The 26,411-nt window shown below is 36.6% G+C and overlaps 3 protein-coding genes across 5 annotated transcripts; all 3 read left to right on the top strand.

Moving 5' to 3' along the window:
• Positions 1-294: 294 nt before the first annotated feature.
• On the top strand, positions 295-9,588 carry LOC107079886 (alpha-1-antitrypsin-like). Of its 3 annotated transcripts, none has more exons than XM_069187317.1 (5): positions 295-400; positions 3,505-4,202; positions 4,452-4,719; positions 7,476-7,620; positions 9,009-9,588. In XM_069187317.1, exons 2-5 carry the CDS (start codon positions 3,545-3,547, stop codon positions 9,198-9,200), a joined length of 1,263 nt encoding a protein of 420 aa, XP_069043418.1. In that variant the 5' UTR covers positions 295-400; positions 3,505-3,544; the 3' UTR covers positions 9,201-9,588. The 3 variants fall into 3 exon arrangements, with proteins under 3 accessions (XP_069043418.1, XP_069043420.1, XP_069043419.1); XM_069187319.1 differs by lacking the exon at positions 295-400 and adding an exon at positions 1,818-1,960; XM_069187318.1 differs by lacking the exon at positions 295-400 and adding an exon at positions 2,204-2,283.
• Positions 9,589-11,031: 1,443 nt separating this feature from the next.
• Positions 11,032-17,589, top strand: LOC102690176 (alpha-1-antitrypsin-like protein CM55-MS). Its single transcript, XM_015367167.2, has 5 exons — positions 11,032-11,136; positions 12,936-13,739; positions 14,387-14,654; positions 15,415-15,559; positions 17,153-17,589. Exons 2-5 carry the CDS (start codon positions 12,962-12,964, stop codon positions 17,354-17,356), a joined length of 1,395 nt encoding a protein of 464 aa, XP_015222653.2. The 5' UTR covers positions 11,032-11,136; positions 12,936-12,961; the 3' UTR covers positions 17,357-17,589.
• A 97-nt stretch (positions 17,590-17,686) lies between these two features.
• LOC102689976 (carnosine N-methyltransferase) lies at positions 17,687-25,415 on the top strand. Its single transcript, XM_069187315.1, has 4 exons — positions 17,687-18,455; positions 20,608-20,803; positions 21,626-21,792; positions 24,234-25,415. The coding sequence occupies exons 1-4, from the start codon at positions 18,307-18,309 to the stop codon at positions 24,238-24,240; spliced, it is 519 nt and encodes a 172-aa protein (XP_069043416.1). The 5' UTR covers positions 17,687-18,306; the 3' UTR covers positions 24,241-25,415.
• Positions 25,416-26,411: the final 996 nt, after the last annotated feature.

Genomic DNA, 26,411 nt, shown 5'->3' with positions numbered 1-26,411 from the left:
TGGCTGTTTTACTTGAAGACATTAATTCTTTTCTTTAGCAGTAGCTAACATTAGGGATTTATTTTAAAAACTCAGCAGAACAATATGAAAATACAAATACCTCTACTTCTTTTTCCTCTTTAGAGAAGCCTCAATTTCAGCTTTAATACAAATGAGAAAAATCAATACTTACAAAAAGTCCACATTTTAACCTTTCATTTTAAGTTTGTTCTGTTGGTAGTCAAATATTTTGATTAAGTACATGGACAACTCAATTGGAGATTGTTTGATACTAGAGAGTTTAGAGGTTGATGACTGGTACAAGTAAACAAGGATTTGTTTCATAACTCCTGTGTGACGTACTGCATAAATTCAGATAAGGTCCATTGACATACACAGCAACAGAAGGCAGACAAGAACGGTAAGTGTTGAATTCTACTGCATTTGCATGCACATCTTATTCCGTATTTACCAATCAAATCTTGTGTGTAAATTTTTAAACGGTAATGTTTGTATTATTATTATTATTATTGTTATTATTATTAATGGACTGCAGCCATATCACCCTGCAGCTCTCAACTGGCTACCCATGGTAGCCTAAACAGGTTAAGCCTGGTCAGTACCTCAGTACCTGGATGGGAGGCCTCCTGGGAAGCTATGGTTGCTGCTGGAAGTGGTGTTAGTGGGACCAGCGGGGGATTCGGATCCTGCGGTCTGTGTGGCTCCTAATGCCCTGGCATAGTGGTGGGGACCCTATACTGTAGTAGGCTTCGTCTTTCGCATAAGACGTTAAACCGAGGTCTTGACTCTCTGTGGTCGTTAAAGATCTCTGGGCATTTCTCGATAAGAGTAGGGAGTTATCCCGGTGTCTGGGCCAAATTTCCCCCCTTGGCCTTTACCGTGGCCTCCAAACTGTCCCCATGTATGACTGGCTTGCGCTTGCCCTGCGATGGACTGGCGCCCGTCCCTGCCTTTCGCTCGTTGCTTGACGGGTATGCTCCGGCTTCCTTTGACACCATATGGTATAAAGCGGTTTGGCAAATGACATTATTATTATTATTATTATTATTATTATTATTATTATTATTATTATTGTTGTTGTTGTTGCTATTATTGCTATTGGTGTTGTTGCTGATAATAATAATATAGCTCTTTTCTGTACACTCCACTCAAAGAACTTTACAGGTAATGGGAACTGTAACTGTTTTAAGTAAACTCCTAGAATTAAAATAATTTGAGGGATTTTACAAGTCCTGCTCATTGATGCTGTTTATATAATTTATGTTATTTATTTTCAACATGGTCTGATGCAAATGTGACCAACAGTCCACATATACAGTATGAGATTTGCCATTTTAGAAATGTAAGCAGTGTGTTGAAAATCTGCAAATGAATGAGCATGAAAAGTATCCTCTGTCCTAAAGGGTTAGTTTGGTATCACTAAATAAACGATTTATGATATTTAATGTACTTTAAGGAAAAGTATTGTCATAGATCCATGAATATCCCTACAATAGGATTCAAGCTCAGTCATCAAGAAATGAGATGATGTTTCGCAGACACTGCTTTGATCAGGCTGCCCTCCATTCTGAGCAGCAGGACAAGAAGTTAACTGGTGAGGGATGTCACCAAAGCTATAGAGTTCAATGGTGAGATGGGAGGAATCGTATTTGAGTCAACAATATCCCAGTTACTTCAAAAGGTAACTTGTATGATAAAATTGAAAACCAATGACATATTCTTTGCAACAAAGCAACTGAGTGATTTTACAAAAAATGTCTCAAAAGATGTTGTGATCAGCTGAAAACAAGTTGGAACCTTTTTGGTCTTTTGGTCAGACCCAACACAGAATATCTCCCAGTTGACACCATTGTGAAGCTTGTTGGTGGCAGCATCATGTCATGAGGAAGCTTCTTTTCAACAGGGGCTGGAACGTTTGTTAGCACTAAAGGAAAAATATACTGTACAGAGCAAAGTTCAGGTAAATACTAAAGACAAACCTCTTTCAAACAGCTTGAATCCTATTGTAGAGAGACTTTTGTGGAAAGTGATCTGCCAGAAAGATTGGGTAAATTGCACCAAGCCATTGCACCATTGTTCAAAATTACTAGACTTATCCAAAATGACCTGCGTCTCTAATTGTTCCCAAAGGTGCTTCCAACTATTAGAGTTCACAGATCTAAGTATTTGTACAATTAACATATTTCCGTTTTTTTCTCTTTAGGTTTTGCTGGCATTTACTGTAATTTATCCACAGAAATCTTCATTTTGAGCATTCTGGCTTTGAACAAAATACAGTACTAGGTAAACTCAGTAAAAAGAGTGCTAAACTATACCCAAACGGCATGATGTGGCATCACCAAAATCAAATTATATTATTTAAAATCAGCAAAAGAAACCTATTCAATGAATAAGTTGTAAAGTAGCAGATTTGATAGATAGATACTTTATTGATCCCGTGAGGGAAATTGCAGTGCAACAGCAGCTTTACACAGACAACACAGACACAGTGTAACGAATGATACAATAATAATAATAGTACAATACATACAATACAACCAGTACAGTGAGGGGTGCACTAAAATAGTTATTCACAGTCCGGACACACAAAGAACAAACTAGAACAGAACGGTACGCAAAAAAATCGTATCACACATATGAATATAAATAAAGATGTAAATATAGATATAGATATAAATATAAATGTATTGCATGGGTCCCTGGCATATATTGCACACAAAAAGGTTGTAAACGGGAAAGGAAAGAGAACAGATGTAGCAGTAGATGTGTAGATGCGTTCAGTCCAGAAACAGGTCACTGTCAATGTTGCCTCTGCCCAGACGCAAGGTGGATGCGCTGTACAGTCTTATGGCAGAAGGCAAGAATGACCTCCTGTAGCGCTCCCTGTCGCACCGTAGATGAATCAGTCTATTGCTGAACGTGCTCCTCATTTCTACAAGCCTGTCATAGAGGGGAATGGAGATGTTGTCCATGATGGCCTCTAGTTTAGACACCATTCTCCTCTCAGCCACTACCTCCAAGGGGTCCAGGTCAGACCCAATGACAGAGCTTGCTCTCCTGATGAGCTTGTTCAGCCTTTTAGAATCCACTGCTCTAATCCTAGGGCCCCAGCATACCACTGTGTAGAAAATGGCGCTCGCTACCACCAACAGATAGAACATACTGTATGTAGCATCTTACTACATACATTGAGGGACCTGTGCCTCCTCAAGAAGTAAAGTCGGCTCTGTCCCTTCTTATAGATGGCCTTGATGTTCTTAGACCATTCCAGTCTATCGTTGATGTGCACTCCCAGGTACTTGTACGAGTCCACCTTGTACGAGAGTACAAATCTCGTACAAGGTACTTGTTCGAGATTTGCGGCAAGTGGCAAGGAAAATGATAAAACACTAAAGTATCTAAATGGAATAATCAACTTATATTCAGAATGAAATGATACTGTCTCTAAACTTATCAAGCTCTAAACATATTTTTAGAAATGTATTTATGTGTTTTTATTGGCAGATTCTGGTATTGGTCCTTTATAAAAACAATACCTTTCAGGATGGGGAAGATAGTGATTTATTTATGCATCATAGCAACTCTGCTCTGCTCCGCTATCCAGGGTAAAAAACGGAAGGTACAGCATGATACGAAGGACGTTCATCAAGAACATGGGCATCACCATGACCACAAGCATCAACACAATTACAGCTTAGAGATACAATCTGCAAAAACAGATTTTGCTTTCAGTTTGTATAAACGCATTGCTGCACAGACCAATTCAAAGCCTAAAAACATCATCTTCTCTCCCCTGAGCATCTCCACTGCCCTTGCTATGCTGTCGTTGGGTGCAAAGGGCAAGACGCATGATGAGCTGTTCCAAGGTCTCGGTTTCAATAAAACTCACCTCACTGAAGCAGAAGTGAATGAAGCCTTTGAGCAAATCCTCCGAAGTCTCAATCAGAAGACAGAACTGGACCTGTCTGTTGGAAATGCGGTGTTCATACGTAATAATTTTAAACCTCTTCATAAATTTCTGGAGGACGTTAAACAATATTACCACTCGGAAGGTTTTACTGTTGACTTCACCAACACCACTGCAGCGCTGCATTTGATTAACAAGTATGTTGAGGAAAAAACTCATGGCAAAGTCCCACATTTCATAGATGACTTGAGTCGGGATACACTAATGTTTCTTGTCAGCTACATATACTTCAGAGGTAAGATGTCTAGTGATAGGATATATTATAATATAATATAATTCAACTTATTTTATGAATTATAGACTGTCTTGTTTAACTACACTTACTGCAATCCCTCTCACTGAATCTAGCTTGTTCTCAACAACAATATTTATAGCTATATTCTTATTGCTATGTCAGCATTGATTTTCTTTCTTTCATATTGTAATGATTTATAATACCAGTATTGTGTTAATCTAAATCTAAAATGATACATATATTTTACAGGTAAATGGGTAATTCCTTTTGATCCCATGATCACGCGACAAAATGACTTCCGTATAGATGAAAAAACAACTGTTCCAGTTCAGATGATGATTAACGATGACTCATTTGATGTTTATCACGACAAAGAATTTTCCACTGATGTTTTGAGACTTAATTACAAAGGAGGAATCTCACTGATGCTCCTCCTGCCTGAGAAAGGAATTGAGGACCTGGAGGAGTCTTGGTGCAGAAGGAATTTAAGGAAATGGCACAGATCAGTGAAAAAACAGTAAGCGGTATTTACAGTATATACACTTGATCAGATGAAGGTAAGGGGTTATTTTGCTAGTGAACAGAAAGAAGTGAAAAGAGAAGTGGTGAAGTTTTAAACATATAATATCAGCTTTATTCAGCGTTGTCAGGTTGGTGATATAGTTTCAAGGTTTATTATGAACATAATAATGACACTAAAGACTCAGACTAAATCTAAATATTATTGTTCAGAATGAAGAACACCAAGTAATGAAAAGCATAACAATTACAAGATCTAAATATTTAGTACTATACATTATATTGGAACTGATCACATGAAGGTTATCTTGTTGGTTTCTTTATCAGCATTGGAATATAGATTTCAAATTTAATATACTGTACAATGCCATGGAAGAGTATTTTCCCTTTTCTATGGATGAACTCAAACTGAACACTTCTTAGGACAGATCTGTCAGTGAAATGTCAAATGTCAGTTAAAACTGCAAAGGAAAATCAAAGACTATGTTGATTGCATACTGTAGCTGTTACACCAGCGGGAGCCACGGTAACAGGCCATCAAACACGTCTCAGAGCTATGAGAACACAATCGGTGGGGGTGTCTGTGCCACCAGCCCCTCATTCATGGGTAATTGACTCATCAGCGCTGGATACTTAACCCCTCTCCTGTCCACATCCAGACGCTCTCTCATTGGGCTTCCTACGAGGCTATAGAGGTGCATCTTGCATAAACCAGCCTGCCAGTTCCATGTCCTGTACTCTGCCTGAATATATCTGACTCCTCGATCCTGATTCGGAGAGAGAACCTGATGACCAGCCATCTGCCTCCTCCCTGCTACATGACTGCAGATGGCGTCCTTTGAAACCTGCCTGATCTGGCTGCGCAGCTTCCCTGTTCTCTTCTGCCTGGCTGTGCTGTGCAGCTTCCCTGTTCTGTTTGCCTGCCCAGCTCATCTCTTTTTCTGTCAGTCAGTCCAGCTCACCCCGATCTTGTCCGCTTGCCTTCACCCAGACCTCTGAGCCTGGGTTCTCAGGTCCTCAACCCATTTTACAGAAGTGGCATCCTCCAGGTTAGTGCCATGTCTTAACAGCAACTATTCACACCATCGCCTATTGCAATTTAGTTCAGGTGCACAAGTATAGTTTTAACAAATCATACAATTAATTGCACAGCCTCTGTTTGTATGCATTATTTATTCTCATGATTTTGGAATAAAAAAAATCTGTCTCTGCCTCAGTGAGGCCGTGCATTTTAAGCACTGATGCAACCAGAAAGATCCAGTAAGTTACAAAACAACTCACAGACAAAAGTTTAAAAAGGTACAGATGATACAGATACCGAAACAGATACATTTAAAGACAAAAATATTCCCTTTCAGCACAGTTACATTTATCATCAAGAAAAGAAAGGTGACCTGTACCCTCCTAACACTACCCACTCCCTCTAATCTGAGCAGCCAGGCAAGGAATAAATTGGTCAGAGATGCCATCTTGAGGTCAATAACGACTTTGAAATAGTCAGAGAGTTCAATGCCTGAACTAGGAGAAAAACCCCAAGCCCATTACATCCTCTCTTATCCTAGCGTTAATCCCACATCAGCATCCATTTGGTGGTTTGAACCAAATCTTTGGACTGAAGTTGCCGTTAAATGCGACTGAGAAATACTCCAACCAGCACGTCGCTCTGCCTGCCATCGGATGGGGGGGGGTGGAGGAGAACAAAGTAATGTAGCCAATTCATAGAGGGGGATTATTAGGAGGCATGGGAAATTTGGCCAGGACACCAGGGTTACACCCCTACTCTTCTCGAGAAACGCCCTGGAATGTTTAATGACCACAGAGAATCAGGACCTTAGTTTTACATCTCATCAGAAAGTCGGCGCTTGTTTACAGTATAGTGTCCCCGTCACAATACTGGGGCATTAGGACCCACGTGGACTGCAGGGTGAGTGCCCTCTGCTGGCCTCACTAACACCTCTTCCAGCAGCAACCTTAGTTTTTCCCAGGAGGTCTCCCATCCAGGTACTGACCAGGTTCACACCTGCTTAGCTTCAGTGGGTTGTCAGTTGTGAGTTGCAGGGTGACATGGCTGCTGGCACGCTGCAATTACATCCTAGATATTTTAAAAAGCTGGATGCCAAAATTGCTTTAATGAAGTCCGGACTTAGAGATCTGAATTGGGATGGAGTCAAAATACAGAATATTACTTTTCATTTTTGTTTACCCTTTTTACTGACATTTAACATTCTCAGTCTTGAAAGTGTTCACTTTGAACATTCATATTTTGATTAAAATAGTCACAGATAGACTAATTCCCCCCCCAAAAAAACAGACATAAAGTGTAAGTTGGTGGTCTGGTCCAGCACAAGACAATAGTTACATTTTTGTCTCTAAAGTAAGACATATGTTGTTAAATAAAACATCGTTTTTATGAAAATAATTACCTACTGTACAATGTGTTAAAATCCTACCTTTTGAGTTAAACCATTGAATTAATAACATTACAGCTGGGAAAAATTTTGTTTTGATGAAACAATATGTAGGCCTAAGTACACCCAATTTTCTAAAAATCTCAAAATTCAGAAACAAAAGTTATAAGTTTACAACTATTTTACAGTATGTAGGCACTGAGAATAAGTTAATACTTTTGTTATTAAATCTTTAGTATTCTCTCATAGGTATAAGTAATAAATAAAGCAAATATTATGATTCGTTGTTGGGGGGTGAACAAGGTGTACAGTGATCATTAACACTAACACTTCTTTACTTTTGTAGACGATATATAGTGAGAGTGCCCAAGTTTTCAGTTAAAACGTCCTATTCGCTGCAGGAAGTCCTGTCAGAAATGGGAATGAAGGACATGTTTGGTCAAACTGCAAACTTTTCAGGATTAACAAAGGAAAATGTGTATGTCTCAAAGGTAAAGCATGGGAAATATAATTGAAAACACACAAAGCGCATCTGTTGCATTCATCAATAGCACAAACTAAAATGTGTAGAACAGGCAGCATTCCACTGTTTCAGTATGCACTTTTTAAATGAAACTTTAAATACAAATTTGGGATGAAATCAAACCCTGACTATTCACACTTAAAGTTACTATAGCTAAATATAGCTAAATACAAGTATTATGATTATAGAATTCCTGCACTCATTGTTTCAGGATACTCATTTTAACCAGGCATACTCGCATGATCAGATATGAAATATCTTTGTTTTACTACTGGCAGGTTTGACATTTTATTGAAAAAAATCAAATTCTGCCTTCTTTATTCTTTTTAATGTAATAACTACAGACTAATTTGAACAAAAATAGGTTTTATGAAAGTCAGACGTTTGTTACAGTATATAAGCAAAATCTGTTTATATACTGTACTGTACAGTATACAGTATACTGTATATCACACTAACGTGATTTAACATACATGAGGATAGTTTTCTGTACAAACTGATTCATTTTGTCCCATTGGGTTGAACTTTTTTTCACACATTCAATGGGCTGGTGGGGTAACTGATTTTATGGTCAGTCCCTCACAGAATATGTTTTCTGGTTTCTCTGGGCTAGTCTACTGATTGTTAAAGCAGAAAGTGTCCTTTTCCACTGCCTACAAAGGTTGCCCTTGCTTTGACAGCACGGGAGGGGGACTTCATTTATCATGCAGGGCACAATCCTATCTTTTGCTGCTCTTGCAGGAATTAAACATCAGACATAACATCATGTAATTTTAACTGAATATTAATATTCAATATTATTCACCACATTCAGGTATTTTTAACTAGTCTAATATACCAAATACTGAGCACCTAGTGTTTTTTAAAATTAATTAACATGTGCTTTTCCAAGTAACAATATTTCTCAACAAAGCTACCTACTCACTAGATGAATAATATTATTAATAGACCAAAATAGTTATCAATGTACACTTCGGGCTGTTGTGTTTCATTCTTAATGAGTACACATGAATGTTTTTGGTTATTAACATTTCTGCAATATTGTAAAGGGCCATTCAGTTATTTTGATTAATGATTCCAACACGTTAGTGTTAGACTTAAAGTAAAAAAAAAAATGTTCATAGAGTCACCATCTGTTTTGATATGAAGTATTATGTGTTTTTAATATTAAAATAATGTCAATTATTGTTTATATATACAAAATAAAATAGTGCACATTGTACTGTTTTGAAGTTTGGCATTAATGCAGCATATATTCCAGGTATTTCATTATTTTAATTTAAATTTGGAATGCAATACTGGATTTTTTCTGTTCTTAATGTTTGTGAAATAACATGCCTATTAAATATTTTTCAGGTTGTCCACAAGGCAACACTAGATGTGGATGAATTAGGAACTACAGCAACTGGAGTCACTGGTGTAAAACTTGTTCCATTCAGTTTACCTCCAAGCTTGACTTTCAATCGTCCTTTCCTTTTCATAATCAGTAATCATGAAAACAACAGTATATTTTTCATGGGAAAAATTGTCAATCCTGCTGAAAAATAGAGGATAAGAGTTGCCCAAAACTACTGATAAACCAATTTTAGTATTTGTTTTTACTAAGATGTTTAAAAGTGCAAACGACTGAATCTTAAGTTCAATGACAGAAGTTTGGACCTGACAGGTCAAAGCAAGCATGGACTGTCAGAACAAAAAGTAATGTTTGTCCCTCTAAGGTACCTGGAGTCAATTCCATATTGATTTTGAGATTTGCTTATACTGTATATAACTAACTTTCAGGCTTATTTTCATTCCCAATATCTACAATTTTGACGTCTATTTTTACTAGATATGGACTTATTCAAGCTTTTTTGTAATATGTTGATTAAAAATAACTGGATATGTATCTGCCTGTCTTGTCTTTTGCTGAATAAAAATAATACTCTTTTGCACAGTGGTGAATCCATGAACCTTTCGGTAATCTCATAGAATTATTATGACACAATCTACAGTAAATCATTTGGTGATTTTGAATGAGTGGTTTGTCCTAAAACAGATCGCCTTTGTACTCCAAATACCTTCAGTACTCAATCAGTACAGTTGTGAATCTATGCTCATAACCTTCCAGATTTCCAAAACATTGGGAATTAATATATTTTGTATCTATAATAATAATGGAAACAAAAAATAAAGTTAAAATACTCTAATAATGCAACGTTTTCGGATTCGGCAAGGACTGACACTGTGATTCAGACTCTCGTTTGAATGAGAAACAGCGCTTTTATTTTTCGGACGAGCGTCCGGCCCAGCAAGCACAAAACACAGCTCGCGCGCGCGCGCGCAGAGAGAAAAAGAGAGAGCCAGAAAACGACAGAGCGCGACACACTGTGGTCACACTGTGGTACGACACACTGTGGTCTATACGGTTACAGTTACACAGAAATAGGGTGGCAATGGAGTACGAGTACAAAAGGGGTGCGAAACCAGGGAACTATTTACTCTGTGCAACCCGTTTTACAATTGGTCAGCTGCACTGGTCAGTGGCTTTCCTAGTCCCCGCCCTGACCACGACTACTCCCGTCCTGCCCCTCGCCGTGTACCCAAGCCGGGCGCTACAATAATATTAATATAATATTTATATTAATAATAATAATTAATCAGACTTATATAGCACTTTTCTGAACACTCCATTCCAAGTTTTATAGGTAATGGGGACTCCTATCCACCACCACCAATGTGTAGTACCCAACTGGATAATGCAACAGTGGGGAACATAAAAATGAAGTCAATTCGTACATGGGGATTATTAGGTGGCCATGGTTAGTAAAACCCAAGGGAATATTTGCCCAGAATACCGGGGTTACACCCCTACTCTTTTTGAGAAACACCCTGGGATTACCACGGAGAGTCAAGACCTCGGTTTTACGTCCCCGTCACTATACTGAGGCATTAGGACCTACACAGACTGCAGAGGGAGCGCCCCCTACTGGCCCCACTAACACCTCTTACCGCAGCAAATTTTCCAAGAAGCTCTTCCATTCAGGTACTGGCCAGGCTCACACCTTTAACCTAGTTTAATGTATGCATTGTCAATATTAATTCATATTTGTTTAACACGTTGTATTGTAAACCATTGCTGTTTTCACCAAAGTTGTGCCAGAGAACAAGACACTCAAAATTACTGCTCGGGTATTTTCTTGCCAAAATCTTTACAAGTTCGGGGTTATAATGATTTATTTTATCTACTGATTAACCCGCTCGCTAATTTTTATTACTTCACTATTTTCGTAACCCCTTTTTCTAGCGATATGAACTGTTTACAGAATGCTCGCATTTTAAACTTTGTTAAAGTTCGCAAATATCGGCTGGGGATTGTTTGATAGTGAAGGGTTTAGACTAGAGGTTGATGACTGCTATAAGTAAACAATGAACTCCCGAGAGATGTATAAATTTAGATAAGACCCCCATGAAACACACATGCACCACAACGCAGGCAAACACGGTAAGTGCTAAATTTAACTGTGCATCCTTTCTTGTGTGCAAAATCTTATCTGGGACAAAATGTGGGTCCTCCTGTTTTTATTTCGATTACGGCTATGACTCTGTTAGGTGTAGTGTAGAAATATAAATGCGATCCATAGACAGTCTGCCGGTTTGAGTAGGTTTATTTGCTCTCTTCACAAGTGCGCTCTGAATGAAGGAGGATTGCAATGCAGTAAATAAAAGAAACTGGTTCAGCTCCGCCTGCACCCACTCTGTACACCCCGAAAGCAAAAAGGGGGAAAATTTAAATTTCCGCTTCACAGGCTTAACAATAAACCGACAACCACACATTGCATTCGCTCCATATAACCCCTTATTCATGATAGAAATGTAAATCAAAACTGCACCTTGAATGTGTATACATATTCTGCCATCTTACATTACATCGTTTTTGTAACTCTTATGCTACACTTTTAACATTTTATGAATTCATGAATTGGAGGTCATGAACTTAACATACCTCTCCTCATGAATGCATACGCAAACTGAGGAGTAAAGATGCAAAACACCTTGATAACATCACCTGAGAGACCGGAAAAATACATTTAAAAATAAAAAAAAAATACTCCAAAAACCTTTTTCCCTTTTTCTGCTATTTTAAACATGATAAAAATGAAACAAAAAAAACAGAGGAGGGATTTTTTGTGAAATGAAGAAAATTAAAATGAAATTCATTACACATGCAATTCTCTCATGAAAAACTTATATTTGCCCAGCACTCCAACAATATGAAATATAATGGAATTGCCATTTTAGATTTTTAACAGTGCATTAATACAGTACTTAATATTGAAAATCAACATGGATGAGCATGTAGAATATTCAGAGCATTTTATATGTATCAAATATATGAATATTAATTAAACGTTGATTCAAAAGAAATTACCAAAGAAAAAACGTTTGTCTGACCAATTTGAAAGAACTGCTTTGGAGACAAATACTATACATTGGCCAGCAATATCCCAGTGACTGCAGAAGGCTCGCCTCAATGGTAAAATGCAAATCCCATCTCATATTGCTCTACAAAAAAATCACGTAAGTCCTGACTTGAATCTTACTGATATCCTGTGGAAAGGCTCTTAAATACTGGAGTCCCTAAGAAATACTCAAGCAACTTTTGAGAGTCTGAGCAAATTTGAAAAAAGGGACAGTCAAAAATTTCTACCAAATCAGTCAGCAAAACTGATTGAGATTTACTTAGAAAGACTTTACAGGTCTGAATACTGATATTATTAACATATTTCATTTTTTTCACTTTAGTTTTGGCAAACATTTACTGTAACATATATTACCTTTAAAAGTCTTTTGTTTGAGCATTGGGGTTTTGCATATTAAATTTACAAATGTGTATGTACTGTATAATTTTGTAATTTAACCAAAATGGACATCATAAGACTTTTTAAAATGCTTTTCCTAATCATTGTATATCAAAAGCATTAATAGTACTAACACAGATCCAAAAATGATCTGTGTTCACAATTACAATATTCATAATACATTTATTCATAATAAATAATATAAGGTCTTCAAAATAAACCTGGTATAATAGTGTTACAGTAGCAGTTTAAAGTACCAGGTTTTCCAAGATACATTCACTTAAGAGATAGCACACGAGGACAATCAAAGTACAGTATGTTCGCAAAATAATAAACTTATTTTAGAATCAGATTGTACTGTCTCAATACTTATTCATCTTCACTATGTACAGTATGTATTTTTACAAAGTTATACAGTATATGTTTTTTTTTTCAGTAACAGGTCATTAAAGAACAATAACTACGAAGATGGGGAAGGTGACTTGTTTCTGCATCACAGCAGCTTTGCTCTGCTTTGTTGTCCAGGGTAAAATCCTGGAATATCATTCTCACAATGATGGTGATCATTCTAATGGCCAAGGGCATCATCAAGAATGTGAGCATCACCAAGGCCATGGACATCACCAAGGTCATGGGCATCACCAAGGACGCGGGAATCGCCATGGTCATGGTCATGGTCATGGTCATCACGAGGGACGCGGGCATCACCATGGTCATGGGCACCACCACGATTGCAGTTTAGACGTACAACCTGCAATTACCGAATTTGGCTTCAGCTTGTATAAACACATTGCTGCACAGCCAGATGCAAAATCTAAAAACATCATCTTCTCTCCCCTGAGCATCTCCACTGCCCTTGCTATGCTGTCGTTGGGTGCAAAGGGCAAGACGCATGATGAGCTGTTCCGAGGTCTCGGTTTCAATGAAACTCACATCACTGAAGAAAAAGTGAATGAAGCCTTTGAAAAAATCCTCCAAAGTCTCAGTCGGAAGAAAGATGTGGACCTGTCTGTTGGAAATGCAGTGTTCATCCGTGAGGGTTTTAAACCACTTCAAACTTTTCTGGAGGACATTAAACAATATTACCACTCAGAAGGATTCACTGTTGACTTTACCAACAAAACTGCAGCGCTGCATTTGATTAATAAATATGTTGAAGATAAAACTCATGGCAAAATCCCACATTTCATAGATGACCTGAATCAGGATATGGTAATGTTCCTTGTCAGCTCCATATTCTTCAAAGGTAAGATGTCAAGTGAAAGGATTGAGTGCAATTCAAAACTCAATTTGTTTTATGACTAATAGCCTTGTTGCTCTTTTTTTTCTCAAAGTTCTTCAACACTTCAGTGCCTCAAGGTATCTTCAATACTTAACAATACAAGAATAAAACCAAAAGAACTACTTAGTATCTGGCAAAACCTGACTTTCTTACTGCTTACTTTTCTGTCTACACAGTTGAAGACAGACTTTTGTTCTGAAATGCCCAGTAACTATTGTCCAATACAACAATTATTTTTTGTTATTTCACCAAGTTATAAAACTAATTTATCTTTTTAAATGTCCTTTTTGTACAGAGCTGTTAGTATTAATGTGAAGTGCTGTATAGATACACGGACACAATGTACTTTTGAATACTGTAAGTGTATAGAATATTGAAATATTTACTGATTTGTTGTGATGAATTTCTTAAACGCTTTTTCATGTAACCATACTTAGTGAAATCAATGGTATTAGAATGCTAATTTCCTCTTGAGTTTTATTTTATTTGCTTAAAAAATTGGATTGTATCAATGTGTTGTATCAACCTTATTTTTTACCTGTATAAAAGTTTATTTCGTATTATAATAGGATCAATTCATTTAAATCTAAACTTATACTTTTATTTTATAGGTAAATGGGAAATTCCCTTTGATCCGAGGGACACAAGTCAAGATATTTTTCATGTTGATGATAATACAACTGTCCCAATTCAGATGATGCATAAAGATGGCTCATTTGATGTTTATCATGACAAAGAGTCTTCCACTCATGTCCTGAGACTTGGCTACAAAGGAGGAGTCTCAATGATTCTCCTCCTGCCTGAGAGAGAAGTTAAGGACTTGGAGGAGTCTTGGTGCAGAGAGCATCTGAGGAAATGGCACAGATCAGCGAAAAACCAGTAGGTGGTATTTACATGAAATTGATCAGATGAAGATGGGGGTTATTTAGCTAGTCCACAAAGAGGAATAAAAAAAAGGACTACACAGTTTTAAACATATAATATCAAAGCATGTTCTTGTAATGCAGTGTCCACAGGACGGGGACGTGATTGGTGAGTTTATTTTCATTAAAATAATGGCCCTGAACACACCACCATAACAATTCAAAGTACAGAATGAAGAATGAAATATACTGATATTAATAAACATATTGAATGCTGTATGGAGTTCACTTAAAGTTTACCTTGCTAGGGCGTAAAACAAGAGATTAGTAGAATGCAAAACTATAGTGGAGACAGACTTACCATATATAATTCAGAATATAAAAAGCCACAAATTTGTGGTTTGGTCCAGTTACAGAAACCATTATAATATTCAAAGTATCACTAAATTATGACACACAAAAAGTTCCATAAAATACATATCATTTACTGAGTCCTATTCTGTATGTGAGCCTTTGATACCACCAAATAAACTTCAGGCAACTCTCACATAAAAATTCAGAAATGTACAATTGATTTTCCTATCAGATAAATATTTAACAGATACTGTAAATATTTGTATACAGACACAATATAATAAATAAAGGATTCTTATGGTTTATGTGTTGTAAAGGGGAACCTTCAGAATTAATACACTATATAGATATATGTAAAAGAAGACAAATGGTTGTGGGATGAATGGATTGCATTTACACTAACATTTTCTTTACTTTTGTAGACGAGTGTCATTGAGTTTGCCCAAGTTTTCTCTTTCAACGTCCTATTCACTGAAGGATATCTTGTCTGAAATGGGAATGAAGGACATGTTTGAACGAAGTGCAGACCTTTCCGGAATTTCAAAGGACAATGTATTTGTCTCAAAGGTAAGGTACATTAATGAATTTTAATTAAACGTTTTCTTAAGTGGAAAATAGAATAAAAAGCACACAGTATCCATTTGACACACTCATTGATACCAAGAGCATAAAAGTCATACTGTATCTCCATAACACCCTGGCTCACCAATTTGGGAGAGGGGTGTTCTGATAGCATTACACAGGAAGGGGTTTGTATTCGACATCGATTTATCTGTTTTTTATCTGATTTATCTGAGCCAAAGCCCATCCCGGCAGGCAACAGGTACAAGGTGGGGTACACCTTGAACAGGTCACCTATCCATTGCAGGGCACATACATCCTCACATGTCTAGGACCAACTTTCCAGAAGCCTATTAATCTAATCGGTATATGTTTGGAATATGGGAGGAAACCCACAGGAACAAGGGAAGAACAAACAACATTCACTACAACACTTACCACAATATTTTCTCACATGTTATATTCTGTCAGGTCTGTCAAGTGCAAAGTGGTATTCAGTGAGTAAAACACCCCAACCACTCTCTCTGCTGCCACCTCAAGTGTCCTCTGGCCCACAGCAAATGGGGACTTCATCTCGAAACCTACAACCAGCTTACTCTGAACGGTTCCTGATCGTTTTCAAGTAGATGCTGAGCTACAGTTTGCAAATGCTTCGGTTATTTCAAATTATAATACAATCACTGTAGCCACTGCAAACTGAAAAGAAATTCACATACTGATGTAACGGTCATAGGTTCATGATTAACTCTTTATGTAGCCAGTCCCTCACAGTGCAGATTTCCTGGTTTGTCTGAACTAGTCTTTTGATTGTTAAAGTAAAATGTGTCATTCTCCACTAGCAACTTCTCTGACAAACAGGCAATCTTTGTCTTGATAGAAAGGGAAGAATCTGATTTCTTTACGAAACAGGACCAGGTTTTATCTTTCACTGTTCTTGTGTCAATTAAAATCAAGTTTTTTCAACTAATACCAGATTATCAATCTGGTATTTTTAATTGAACTCAAATACTGGATACTAAACCACTTATGTTTTTATGAAATGACATGACCTACAGTAAGCTATAGCAATATGGTAATAACTATTGAATAACTATGAATACAGAACAGATTACAAACAAGAGAAGAAAATGCAGCTTAGCTGCTACCAGTTAGTTTTAAAGCATAAAGCACATGTACAGTATCTTTCTTAGGAAAAGTCTTCCATTTATATATAATATTTATATATAGTGTTCACAGTGCTCTCACCTGAAGAAGGCTCCACGGTCGAAACTTTGTGTTTTCTTCTCTTTTCAATCATGGAATAAACCTATTACTTGTTCCTATATATAGTGTGTTTTATATAAAACATAAAAGGTATATTTTTAATATTACATAATATTATGTCATGCACCTGTGATATCACAGTTATTTTAAAATCTATGCCTATGTCATCGCAAATATTAGTGTGTGCATTATAATCTTGCTGCCACCAGCAATTCAGTTTCTAGAACATTTTTAACCATTTCAGAAATATTTTAATGTAAGCTGAGAATGCCATACTGGATGCTTTCTATTCCCAGTCTTTGTGAAATGACATGCTTGTTTTTTGATATTTTTAAGGTTGATCACAAGGCAACACTAGATGTGGATGAAGTAGGAACGTCTGCAACTGCAGGGACTGGTATTCAAATCCTGCTTGGATCCAGCTTGTTTCCTCCACCCTTGACATTGACATTCAACCGTCCTTTCCATTTTGTAATCAGTAATCATGAAACCAGGAGCATACTTTTCATGGGGAAAATTGTCAATCCTACAGGAAAATAGAGGACAGAAGCTGCTGAAGATACCATTTAACCGAAAACTATGTGTATTAACTCACCTGTCTCTTGTAATACCATGTAAACCGTTTCTGATTGTGACAAGATTTTCTACTTAGGTCATAAGTAAAACAAATCGGTTATATATATGAAAAATCTTAAAACGAAACTATTACCTGCAAAAAAGTGTCACTGTATTACTAAAAGACAAAGTCAATAAAAATCCAGATGGGAGAGCAATGATATGTGTGTTACATTTTGTTGCTGCTGTAAAATGTCTTAAGACTTAGTCTTCTTCTGGTATATTATAAAAAATAGAAGAAAAATGCAGTTAAACATTAATGCAAATACTAATGGAACTTTATAATTCACCAACGTACCCCAACCAACAACTTACTCATATAAAGAATCATCTAATTTGTTACATTACGTTCCTTTTACGATCACTGGTGGTTCCACACGTTGTCGCGGAGTGCAGTGTAGTGTATTTTTTTAACTTGTCACTGCAGAAAAACTGTAAAGATGTCGATGTATCCTCCGATAAGTTTGAGAGCTGACAAGATGGCAACAATTAAACAGTCTGTTCATCGTGTTACTTCAATCCTTTCAGTTGGTGTTTTCTTTACATCATGATGAGGAGAAACAACTGTTATTAACTGAGAGACAACTGCAATTATTCTTTGCAGTATGAATATGAATAGAAAGACGCCTAAAAAGTCCAGGATTGAGCCCAAAATGCCTGGATGTAAAATGGAATCCACATTACATTACACAACCTAATTAGTATAAAGCTAATGCATTTAATACAATATTCTGATATACAAACTAACTTGCTATTGTGCAGATATTGTTGAATTCAAAAAGGAAAATATGAGCGATTATTCTGAGATCGATTTTTGACCTGCCGTTACACGTTCATCTTCTATTGCTTGTGTCTGATACCTTCAGTGCCCAGTGATGGCCGAAGCAAAGCGGGAGTTAAACGCTGATGGGGAGCAAGAAGAAACTCATTTTTATAAAGAACGGATCAGATATACGCCAGAGGAGGAAGAGAGACTTGAAAGGCAGCACTTTTGGAAAGTTATAGATGCCTTTAGATACTATAGGTAACAAAAATTAACAAGTCATTATGTCTAGGCAATGTTTGTGCTATATTCCAGAACGGTGGGGATGCTTTAAGCAGTTATTTTTTCGAGCAGTATATAATAAACGTTTTCCTTTCATTAAAGGGAAAAACCGTAATTTAACGCTTAATGTAATTTTAAAAAATGGTCAAGCTGAGTTCAAGCTGAAGCCTCTTTAGCTTCCCAGGTCTGCTACTAAGGCTTCAGCAAAATAAAGACATTGTTCTGTCTCAGTGCTGAAATAACCAGTGTTTACTTAAAAATAATACAGCAGTGAAATCTGCGAAATGCCGAGATACATCATAATCCTTTAAAAAGCGTGATCTTGTGCTTCTACTCGCTGGTATAAATTGGGGGTTTCTGTTCTCATTTCATCACAATCTGTTGTAGAGCAGTAGACGTCTGCTTTGCTTGAAGTTTAGACATACAGTAAACTGCTGTATGGGACCCCAGCATTAAGGTTCTTGAGCTGTATGGGTCGAATGGTATTTTCATAAGTACCTGGATCTCCATTTGTTCGGAATATGTAGGATGAAGTTAAAAAAAAACATGCGGACAATGAACTGATTTCTTTTTTCTTTCTCCAATTTGATTTGCTTTTCTAATACAAGTAAGAAATGGTCAGCGAGTTTACAATGCTATGAACATGACTAAGTTTGCGGTGTACTTTTCTGTAGCTGTCAAACAGTACTGTACAGTACAATGCTATTGTCTAATAAAAGTTGGTGTATAGTACCTAAAATGGAATAAGAATTAATATTTTATCCTATAATATCACTTACATGTGAACTATGCTTCCTATCGGGTATTTCATTGGAAAACAATGAAACCACAGTTTGACATTATGAATAAATACATAAGATTTAAAATAAATACATTCCAATAGGCTATTGCTCTATTGCAATATTCTAGTGTTAACTATAATGATTAAATACAAATGTGTATGCAGACATTATCAGATATTTGGAAACGTATAGAGTGGGGCTGAGAAATGCAGGAATAGATCATCATCTCTGTCAGTACTAGCCATGGATAAGGAACTTGTTTTATAAGGGTGAATGATGCTCAGGCAGTAAGATATTGTGCAAGCACCCTAAATTATATGTAAATTACTTTCAAAATACTTTTTTTTCACAAAATGTGGTGTCAGATATGACTTTTCTTCTACCTTTGCATTATTACTGGCCTAAGATTTCATTAGTGATTTGCGATTAAAGTGGTATTTTCAAAAAGCGTGTGATTACTGACCACAACTTAATCTGACAGAAAAAACGTGTCTAGACCTATAGTAAGGGAAATGTTTTATTTCATCGGATTTTGATATTTAATATTACATGGGCAGATGACTTTAACAAGTTTAGAGATACCACCATTTTTAACATTTAAGTATTTAAAACGTGACATACCTTGATGTACACACACCCTTTTTTTGTTGTACAGCTTTCTTAGTAAAAAGAATGCCTGGCCTTATAAGCTGTGGACAGTAGCCTTATGAATTTGTTGTAGATTTTTAAAGAAGAGGTAGTGTTCAGTTTAAAGATGCAAAACATAGAATGGAGTGGGGAAAAAATAACCTCATTTACTTTACTCATCCCAAATGTATCTGTCTGTCATCTTGGATTTCTGAACTATTCTACTGCAATTAAAAACACTTTCTCTCCTGTTAATATCAGAAAACGATTTTTAAACATTTTCAGTTTCACACCCTAAGAGATTCTTGAAATATACTTCAAGTGACAAATAAACTAGAAATGAATGTGCTTTGCTCTCTAAGCTCAAACCATATGTGCTGAAAAAGATAGACGCCAGATCTGTATTATTTAGATGAGACATTTTTTTCTGTTTGGGTAGTTGGAAAGCTTTAGTTTCAAACTGTATTGGTTCAGTTAATTTTTTTCAAGCTGTGTACGTAAAATGCCCAGCCTGTTAATCAGATATGAATATCTAATATTAATTCTAATATTAATGATTCATATAAATATGTAATAAACTTTAAGTGCACTTCTCAAGAAATCCTGTTGAAATAATTTAATATGCATATGAACTCTGATAGCATATTATAAAAGTATGGAATGTTATTTTGTTCCTGCACTACCAGAAATCAAGTAAAATGTCTCGTTTTTGTCCCTTTCAGGATTCATGTTCATGAGAGGGTGAACCGTGCAGAGCGGCAGTTTCGTTTCCTTCCAGATCGTCAACAGAGGCTGCTCCCAAATTTCATCCCTCACCTCAGAAAGATCCGCAGATGTATCGATATCAACCAGGAGGTGTTGCAGGCCATTGTGCTCAACTGTGTTCACATGTTTGAAAATATGGACTATGCAGAAGATGTATGTTGCATTTTCATTTTCTGAGCAAAGGAGCTATAACCTTAAACTATAGTGTTATTCTAGGATGTGGATTTGGGTTTTAAACCTACTTTTTGTGTTTGTCAACTCAGAGGTACCATAATGTTTTCCATGACATAATATCCATTTCGCTGCAGTTGTAATGTTAATATTTCTGTAATACGGAGCAGAGTAGCACAGTGGTTAGTACTGCTGCCTCGCAGAGCTTGACACATGGGTTCATTTCCCAACCTGAGGTCTATGTAAGTAGAGTTTGTACTCTATGTTCTCACTGTGTCAACATGGGTTTCCTCCAAGCGCTTTACTTTCCTCACAGAGTCCAAAGTCATACTGCTAGGTGAAATGGCTTCTGGGAAAATTGGCATCGCAAACATGAGGAGACGGTACAAATTCCATGCAGATAGCAGCACCCCGGGAATTGAACCCAGGACCCCAATGCTGCACAGCAATGATAAACACTGTGCCACAGTGCCTTTCAGATTTTCAAATACTATATACATTTCAAATATTCTTCCCATAATAATCTACCAATCAACATCTACCAGGATGATTGATTTTCAGAGCATTTTTTCCAAAGATAACGTGCGTCCCATAAAAATACATACTATGAAAGGGGTGCAAATCTAGACAAAACAGTAGTTTAGAATACACAAACATAAACTAATGTTTTAACATTGTTATATTTACACAACTTAGAATTAGACACAACTGAAACACTTTTTGTAGTGTAGGAAAAAAAATAGCATGTACTTAATGCCTACAGAAAATGTAGTGTTATAATACCATTATTTGTTTTAATCTCAGGATGAACTGAGAAAGGTACGTCCATCTTCTACATTTGATATGGACAAACTGAAGTCAACTATCAAACAGTTTGTGCGGGACTGGAGTGAAGCTGGGAAAGCTGAAAGGGAAGCCTGCTATCAGCCGCTGATCCATGAGATACTGAGGATCTTCCCAAGAGATCAATGGTATTTTCCAAACTCAAGTTTATAAAAGGGTTGCTAAAGACTCCTCATAAGGCTTAGGGCACATGTAGGCTTGTTTCTAGAAATTCATGAAATGTCTTTTCTCTAAAATGATGTGCAGTTAAAATAAGGTTGCTGTTATTATTTTGAATCAAAACCATTTGTATTTGGAACTAGTTGTTGGGATTTTTGTTCAAACATGGGATATTTAATCCCAATATTCCAGCAGTTTTACCTTAAAGCATAAAACAATTGCCAGGCTTTTTAATGCTATAAGCGTTAATTGCAACCATTGGTATATGGAAATGATACATGTAAAATTTTGAAAATATTTTCCATACTTAATTTTTGTAGGTTTGGAACATTGAAATATATTTCAATTTCAAGTAGATTTCAGTAACATTTTGGTACTGAACAGGATTGCATAGTTTTCATCTTCAGCTCACCTGGTATTAATATAATGTATACCCAAAACCTGGGAAAATATTGAAATACGAAATTAGGTATTTCCATTGCTGGACAAAACTTCCTGTAGTCATAAGTATTTGGATTTATTAGACCGTCCACTTCAGGTCAACCTATAATGCAGTTCTTTTTTATGTTTAAAAACAAATATTAACCTAAGAAATTCAATTATTTTAAAATGTGTGTTTCTGTAAAAGAACTTCATATCCAGGGCTCCTATAAAGTTAGTAGGTCTGTTTAATTAACTGTTATCATGAGAATATGCTTTATGGAGTGAAAAAAAGGAATGTGATTCTGTTTGAGTGGGATCTCTATAAAGCACTCTGTATCTTACAAAAGTTTGAACAGGAGCTCTGTTCTTATACAGCTTGGTCCATTTGATAATTGTTAAAAAAGTAGTGTCACATAATGTACAGTCAAAAAGAAAGTACACCCTCTTTCAATTCAATGGTTTTTCATATCAGGGCATTAATAACAATCATCTAGTCCTCACCAACTTCTATAATTAGATAAATCTAGCCTTAGATAACAGACAACACATAGCAGATTTCACTGTCGTTATTTATTCAACAAAAAGTAAACCAAAATGCAGAAACCATGTGGGGAAAATTAAGTACACCCTTACTGCTTCCATAGGAATTAAGAAGGTAATTAGCAGCCAGGTGCTGCTAATCAAATACGCTTGATTAGTTGATCATCAGGAAGTGTGACCACCTCTATAAAAGCAGAACGTTTGGCAGTTTGGTGGTCTGGAGCATTTAGGTGTGTGTTAACATGATCCCAAGGAGAAAAGACCTCAGCAATGAATTCAGAGACACAAATGTTGTTGCGCAACAATCTGGGAAGGGTTATAAGGAAATTTCCAAAAATTTGAAATCGCATCATTATACAGTAAGAATGATTATTTACAAATGGAGAACATTCAAAACAGTTGCCAATCTTCCCAGTAGTGGGCGTCCTAGCAAATTCACCCCAAGGTCAGACAGTTTAATGCTCAGAGAAAGAGCTACATCTAGGGATCTACAGGCCACGGTTAACATGGCAGCAAGGCTTAGGCTTGCAAAGTTGCATCTGAACAAACCACAAGATTTCTAGAACAATGTTCTTTGGACAGACGAGACCAAAGTAAAGAAGTTTGGTCATTATGCACAACGCCACGTTTGGTGAAAACCAAACACAGCGTATCACCACAAACACCTCATACCAACCGTCAAGCATGGTGGTGGAGGGGTGATGATCTGGGCTAGTTTTGCAGCCACAGGACCTGGGCATCTTGCAGTCATTGAGTCGACTATGAACTCCTCTTAATACCAAAGTATTCTAGAGACAAATTTGCGGCCATCTGTCTGACAGCTAAAGCTTGGCCGAAATTGGTTCATGCAACAGGACAATGATACCAAGCACACCAGCAAATCTACAACTGAATGGCTGAAAAAGAAAAGAATCAAGGTGTTGGAATGGCCAAGTCAAAGTCCAGACCTCAACCCCATTGAGATGCTGTGGCGGGACCTTAAGAGAGCTGTGCGTAAACGAATGACCTCAGACATCAATGAACTAAAGCAGTGTTGTACTGAAGAGTGGGCCAGAAATCCTCTAAAAGCTATGTTAGAGACTGGTAAACACATACAGAAAACGATTACTTCAAGTTATTGCTGCTAAAGGTGGTTCTACAAGCTACTGAATCAAGGGGTGTACTTGGTTTTTCACACATGGCTTCTGCATGTTGACTTATTTTTTGTTAAATAAATAATGACATAGTGGAATCTGTTATGTGTTGTTTGTCACCTGAGGTTAGAGTTACCTAATTTTAGGACCTGGTATGGACCAGATGATTTTTGTTATGTCCTGATATATAAAACCATAGAATAAAAAGAGGGTGTACTTTCTTTTTCACATGACTCTTAGTACCTCCCACTCATGTCGAATTAGAGTCTGGGATAGTATTGATATGGTGTTGTCTTCCTCATTTGGTGGTTTAGTAGCTAAGTGAAGTGCCTTGAGTTTGGGCCTCAACTGCCTGGCTGAGAATCTTGTTCCAGGTACACACAACTGTTTGTGTAAAGAAGCTATCCATCGTAAGCCATTTTAAATTATCTTTAAGTTTCCAATTTTGACGCTATGTCCTTGTATTACTAAGTGTGAAAATGTTCTCTGGATTAACACATTCTACAGAGTCATTCCAAAAGAATTGATGTCACAAAGTGAAAACGACTATTTTTGCTTTATAGTCAGGCAGTTTGTATTTGAGATCATTTGATTAATATCAATGTTGAGTCCCAATTTAGTTCTTGCATAATTAGATGCGTACATTTGATCACATCGGATCAAAAACCTGTTTCTGTGTTCAACGTGGTTATTTCAAGTGACCGGAAGTATTGAGACCCATTCACTTTTAGAAAGCTTCAGAATGTAAAAGTCATCATTTGGTTGCACTTCATAGCTGCAAGACGTCTGAGATCCAGTGAGCTCACCAGATTCTTTATGTAACCAGTTGAGGAGCTATGCCAAGCTTTTGCTGCAGACACGTAAAATGCATGTTTAATTAGATTTGAGTCTAGAGATCGACTAGATTTTCCATTATAAAACTAAGGCTAAAACATAAGGATATTAAGGCTGTACTGTGATAAGTGAGGTAAGAGGTAAGAGAACTTCCATGGATTTTCTTTGCTTTTGTTATTGCTTCTCCACATGGTCACAATGAGGACAATCTACATGAACTCCTAATTCCCTTTTAGATGTGGCTTCCTGCAGCTCCAGATCATCCATGCAATATTTACAGTGATATATAGAAATATGTCAATTTCATTTGCCATTTGTCTGCCAACTCCACGATTTTGTTTAAATTAAGCCTTAAATCTTTGTTTAACTCTTAAGTCTTAAGTCATTTTGTAATTCTTTTATCACTAATTCAGTCTGTCGATCCCCTTATTTTTTAGATTAGTCTGATCTATGAATAGGTATCTCATTCAGGTTATGTCCCCATTTTTATAAATCGGTGTTACATCTGCAGTTCTCTAATCTCTTGAATCACTCCCATTCTAAGTGAAAGTATAAATATCCTAACTAGGAGTCAGTGAAGTATTTATTCTCTGTATTTGTTTTCTGTATACTAACTGTGGTCGGTAGACAGTTTGCACTCTTACCAACTATGTATATTTTTCTATTTGTAGTGACATCTCAAAGGTGAGTGTTCTTGTGCCCGGTGCAGGCCTTGGAAGACTAGCCTGGGAGATAGCCAAGCTAGGCTATGCCTGTCAGGGAAATGAGTGGAGCTTCTTTATGCTTTTCTCTTCCCATTTTGTTCTTAACAGGTATTTATTCCTCTCTTATTTCAGACTTGTAAGAAACTGGTGATTCTTTTAGTTTTTAGTAAAACCTAATCAGTACAAAACAGGTTTCAGGAAAAGGAGCCAAATTATTGAGCAAATTATCCTTAAATGTGATGAGTTAATTCCGTGTTTTAAAACATTCAGTATATCCTGCTCTGCATTCTTGCTTCTGCCATCTTGCTCTCCGATTCTGTGACATACTTTGATATATTTGGGTGAAATTGAGTAGTATTTTTCCATTAACTTGAAGTGTCAATTTATGTTGACAAGTGTATCTTTTTATTTCAACCCACAGATTGTAGTGCATATCAAAACATTGGAACCACATTGTGAAGCAGAAAGTCTTATAGTGCCTTGCAAAAGTATTCAGACCCTTGCACAGTTTTCATATTGTGTTGCTTTAAAGCTTGCAGTTCTGACACTTTATAGTAGCAATTAATATTACATATATAACCTACTCTTCACAAAGGAAAAAAAAACTAATAGATCATTTGGAAAAATGGAAATGTCATGATTGCATAAGTATTCAAACACTTTATATTGAAGAACTTAACTTAATTAAGATGAACAAAATTACGTTAATGAGTCACATAATTAGTTGTGTTGCCTGTGTGCAGCTGTATTGTTCACACGAATAAATACACCTGTCTCTGTAAGGTCCCCCACTCAAGTTTTGAATTTCTAACAAAGATTCAGCAATGAAGACCAAGGAGCACTAAAAAAAAAACTCAAGGATAAAGACGTATAAAAGCACAGATCAGGAGAAAAGTACAAAAACATTTGAAAGACTCATAATACCTATTTGAGCAATTTGAAGTTGATTGTTAA

Source organism: Lepisosteus oculatus, chromosome 3, assembly GCF_040954835.1.
Source record: "Lepisosteus oculatus isolate fLepOcu1 chromosome 3, fLepOcu1.hap2, whole genome shotgun sequence".
NCBI classification, from domain to species: domain Eukaryota; kingdom Metazoa; phylum Chordata; class Actinopteri; order Semionotiformes; family Lepisosteidae; genus Lepisosteus; species Lepisosteus oculatus.
Note: the sequence above shows the minus strand (reverse complement) of the source record. Positions and strands in the feature narration are given on the sequence as shown.

Excerpts from the sequence above, each read along its gene's own strand:
- LOC102689976 (XM_069187315.1), top strand. The coding sequence starts at position 18,307 with ATGGCCGAAGCAAAGCGGGAGTTAAACGCTGATGGGGAGCAAGAAGAA. Across the intron at positions 18,456-20,607 it reads GATGCCTTTAGATACTATAG|GATTCATGTTCATGAGAGGG; the intron begins GTAACAAAAATT and ends TGTCCCTTTCAG. Across the intron at positions 20,804-21,625 it reads ATATGGACTATGCAGAAGAT|GATGAACTGAGAAAGGTACG; the intron begins GTATGTTGCATT and ends TTTTAATCTCAG.
- LOC102690176 (XM_015367167.2), top strand. The coding sequence starts at position 12,962 with ATGGGGAAGGTGACTTGTTTCTGCATCACAGCAGCTTTGCTCTGCTTT. Across the intron at positions 14,655-15,414 it reads CACAGATCAGCGAAAAACCA|ACGAGTGTCATTGAGTTTGC; the intron begins GTAGGTGGTATT and ends TTACTTTTGTAG. Across the intron at positions 15,560-17,152 it reads ACAATGTATTTGTCTCAAAG|GTTGATCACAAGGCAACACT; the intron begins GTAAGGTACATT and ends GATATTTTTAAG.
- LOC107079886 (XM_069187317.1), top strand. The coding sequence starts at position 3,545 with ATGGGGAAGATAGTGATTTATTTATGCATCATAGCAACTCTGCTCTGC. Across the intron at positions 4,720-7,475 it reads CACAGATCAGTGAAAAAACA|ACGATATATAGTGAGAGTGC; the intron begins GTAAGCGGTATT and ends TTACTTTTGTAG. Across the intron at positions 7,621-9,008 it reads AAAATGTGTATGTCTCAAAG|GTTGTCCACAAGGCAACACT; the intron begins GTAAAGCATGGG and ends AATATTTTTCAG.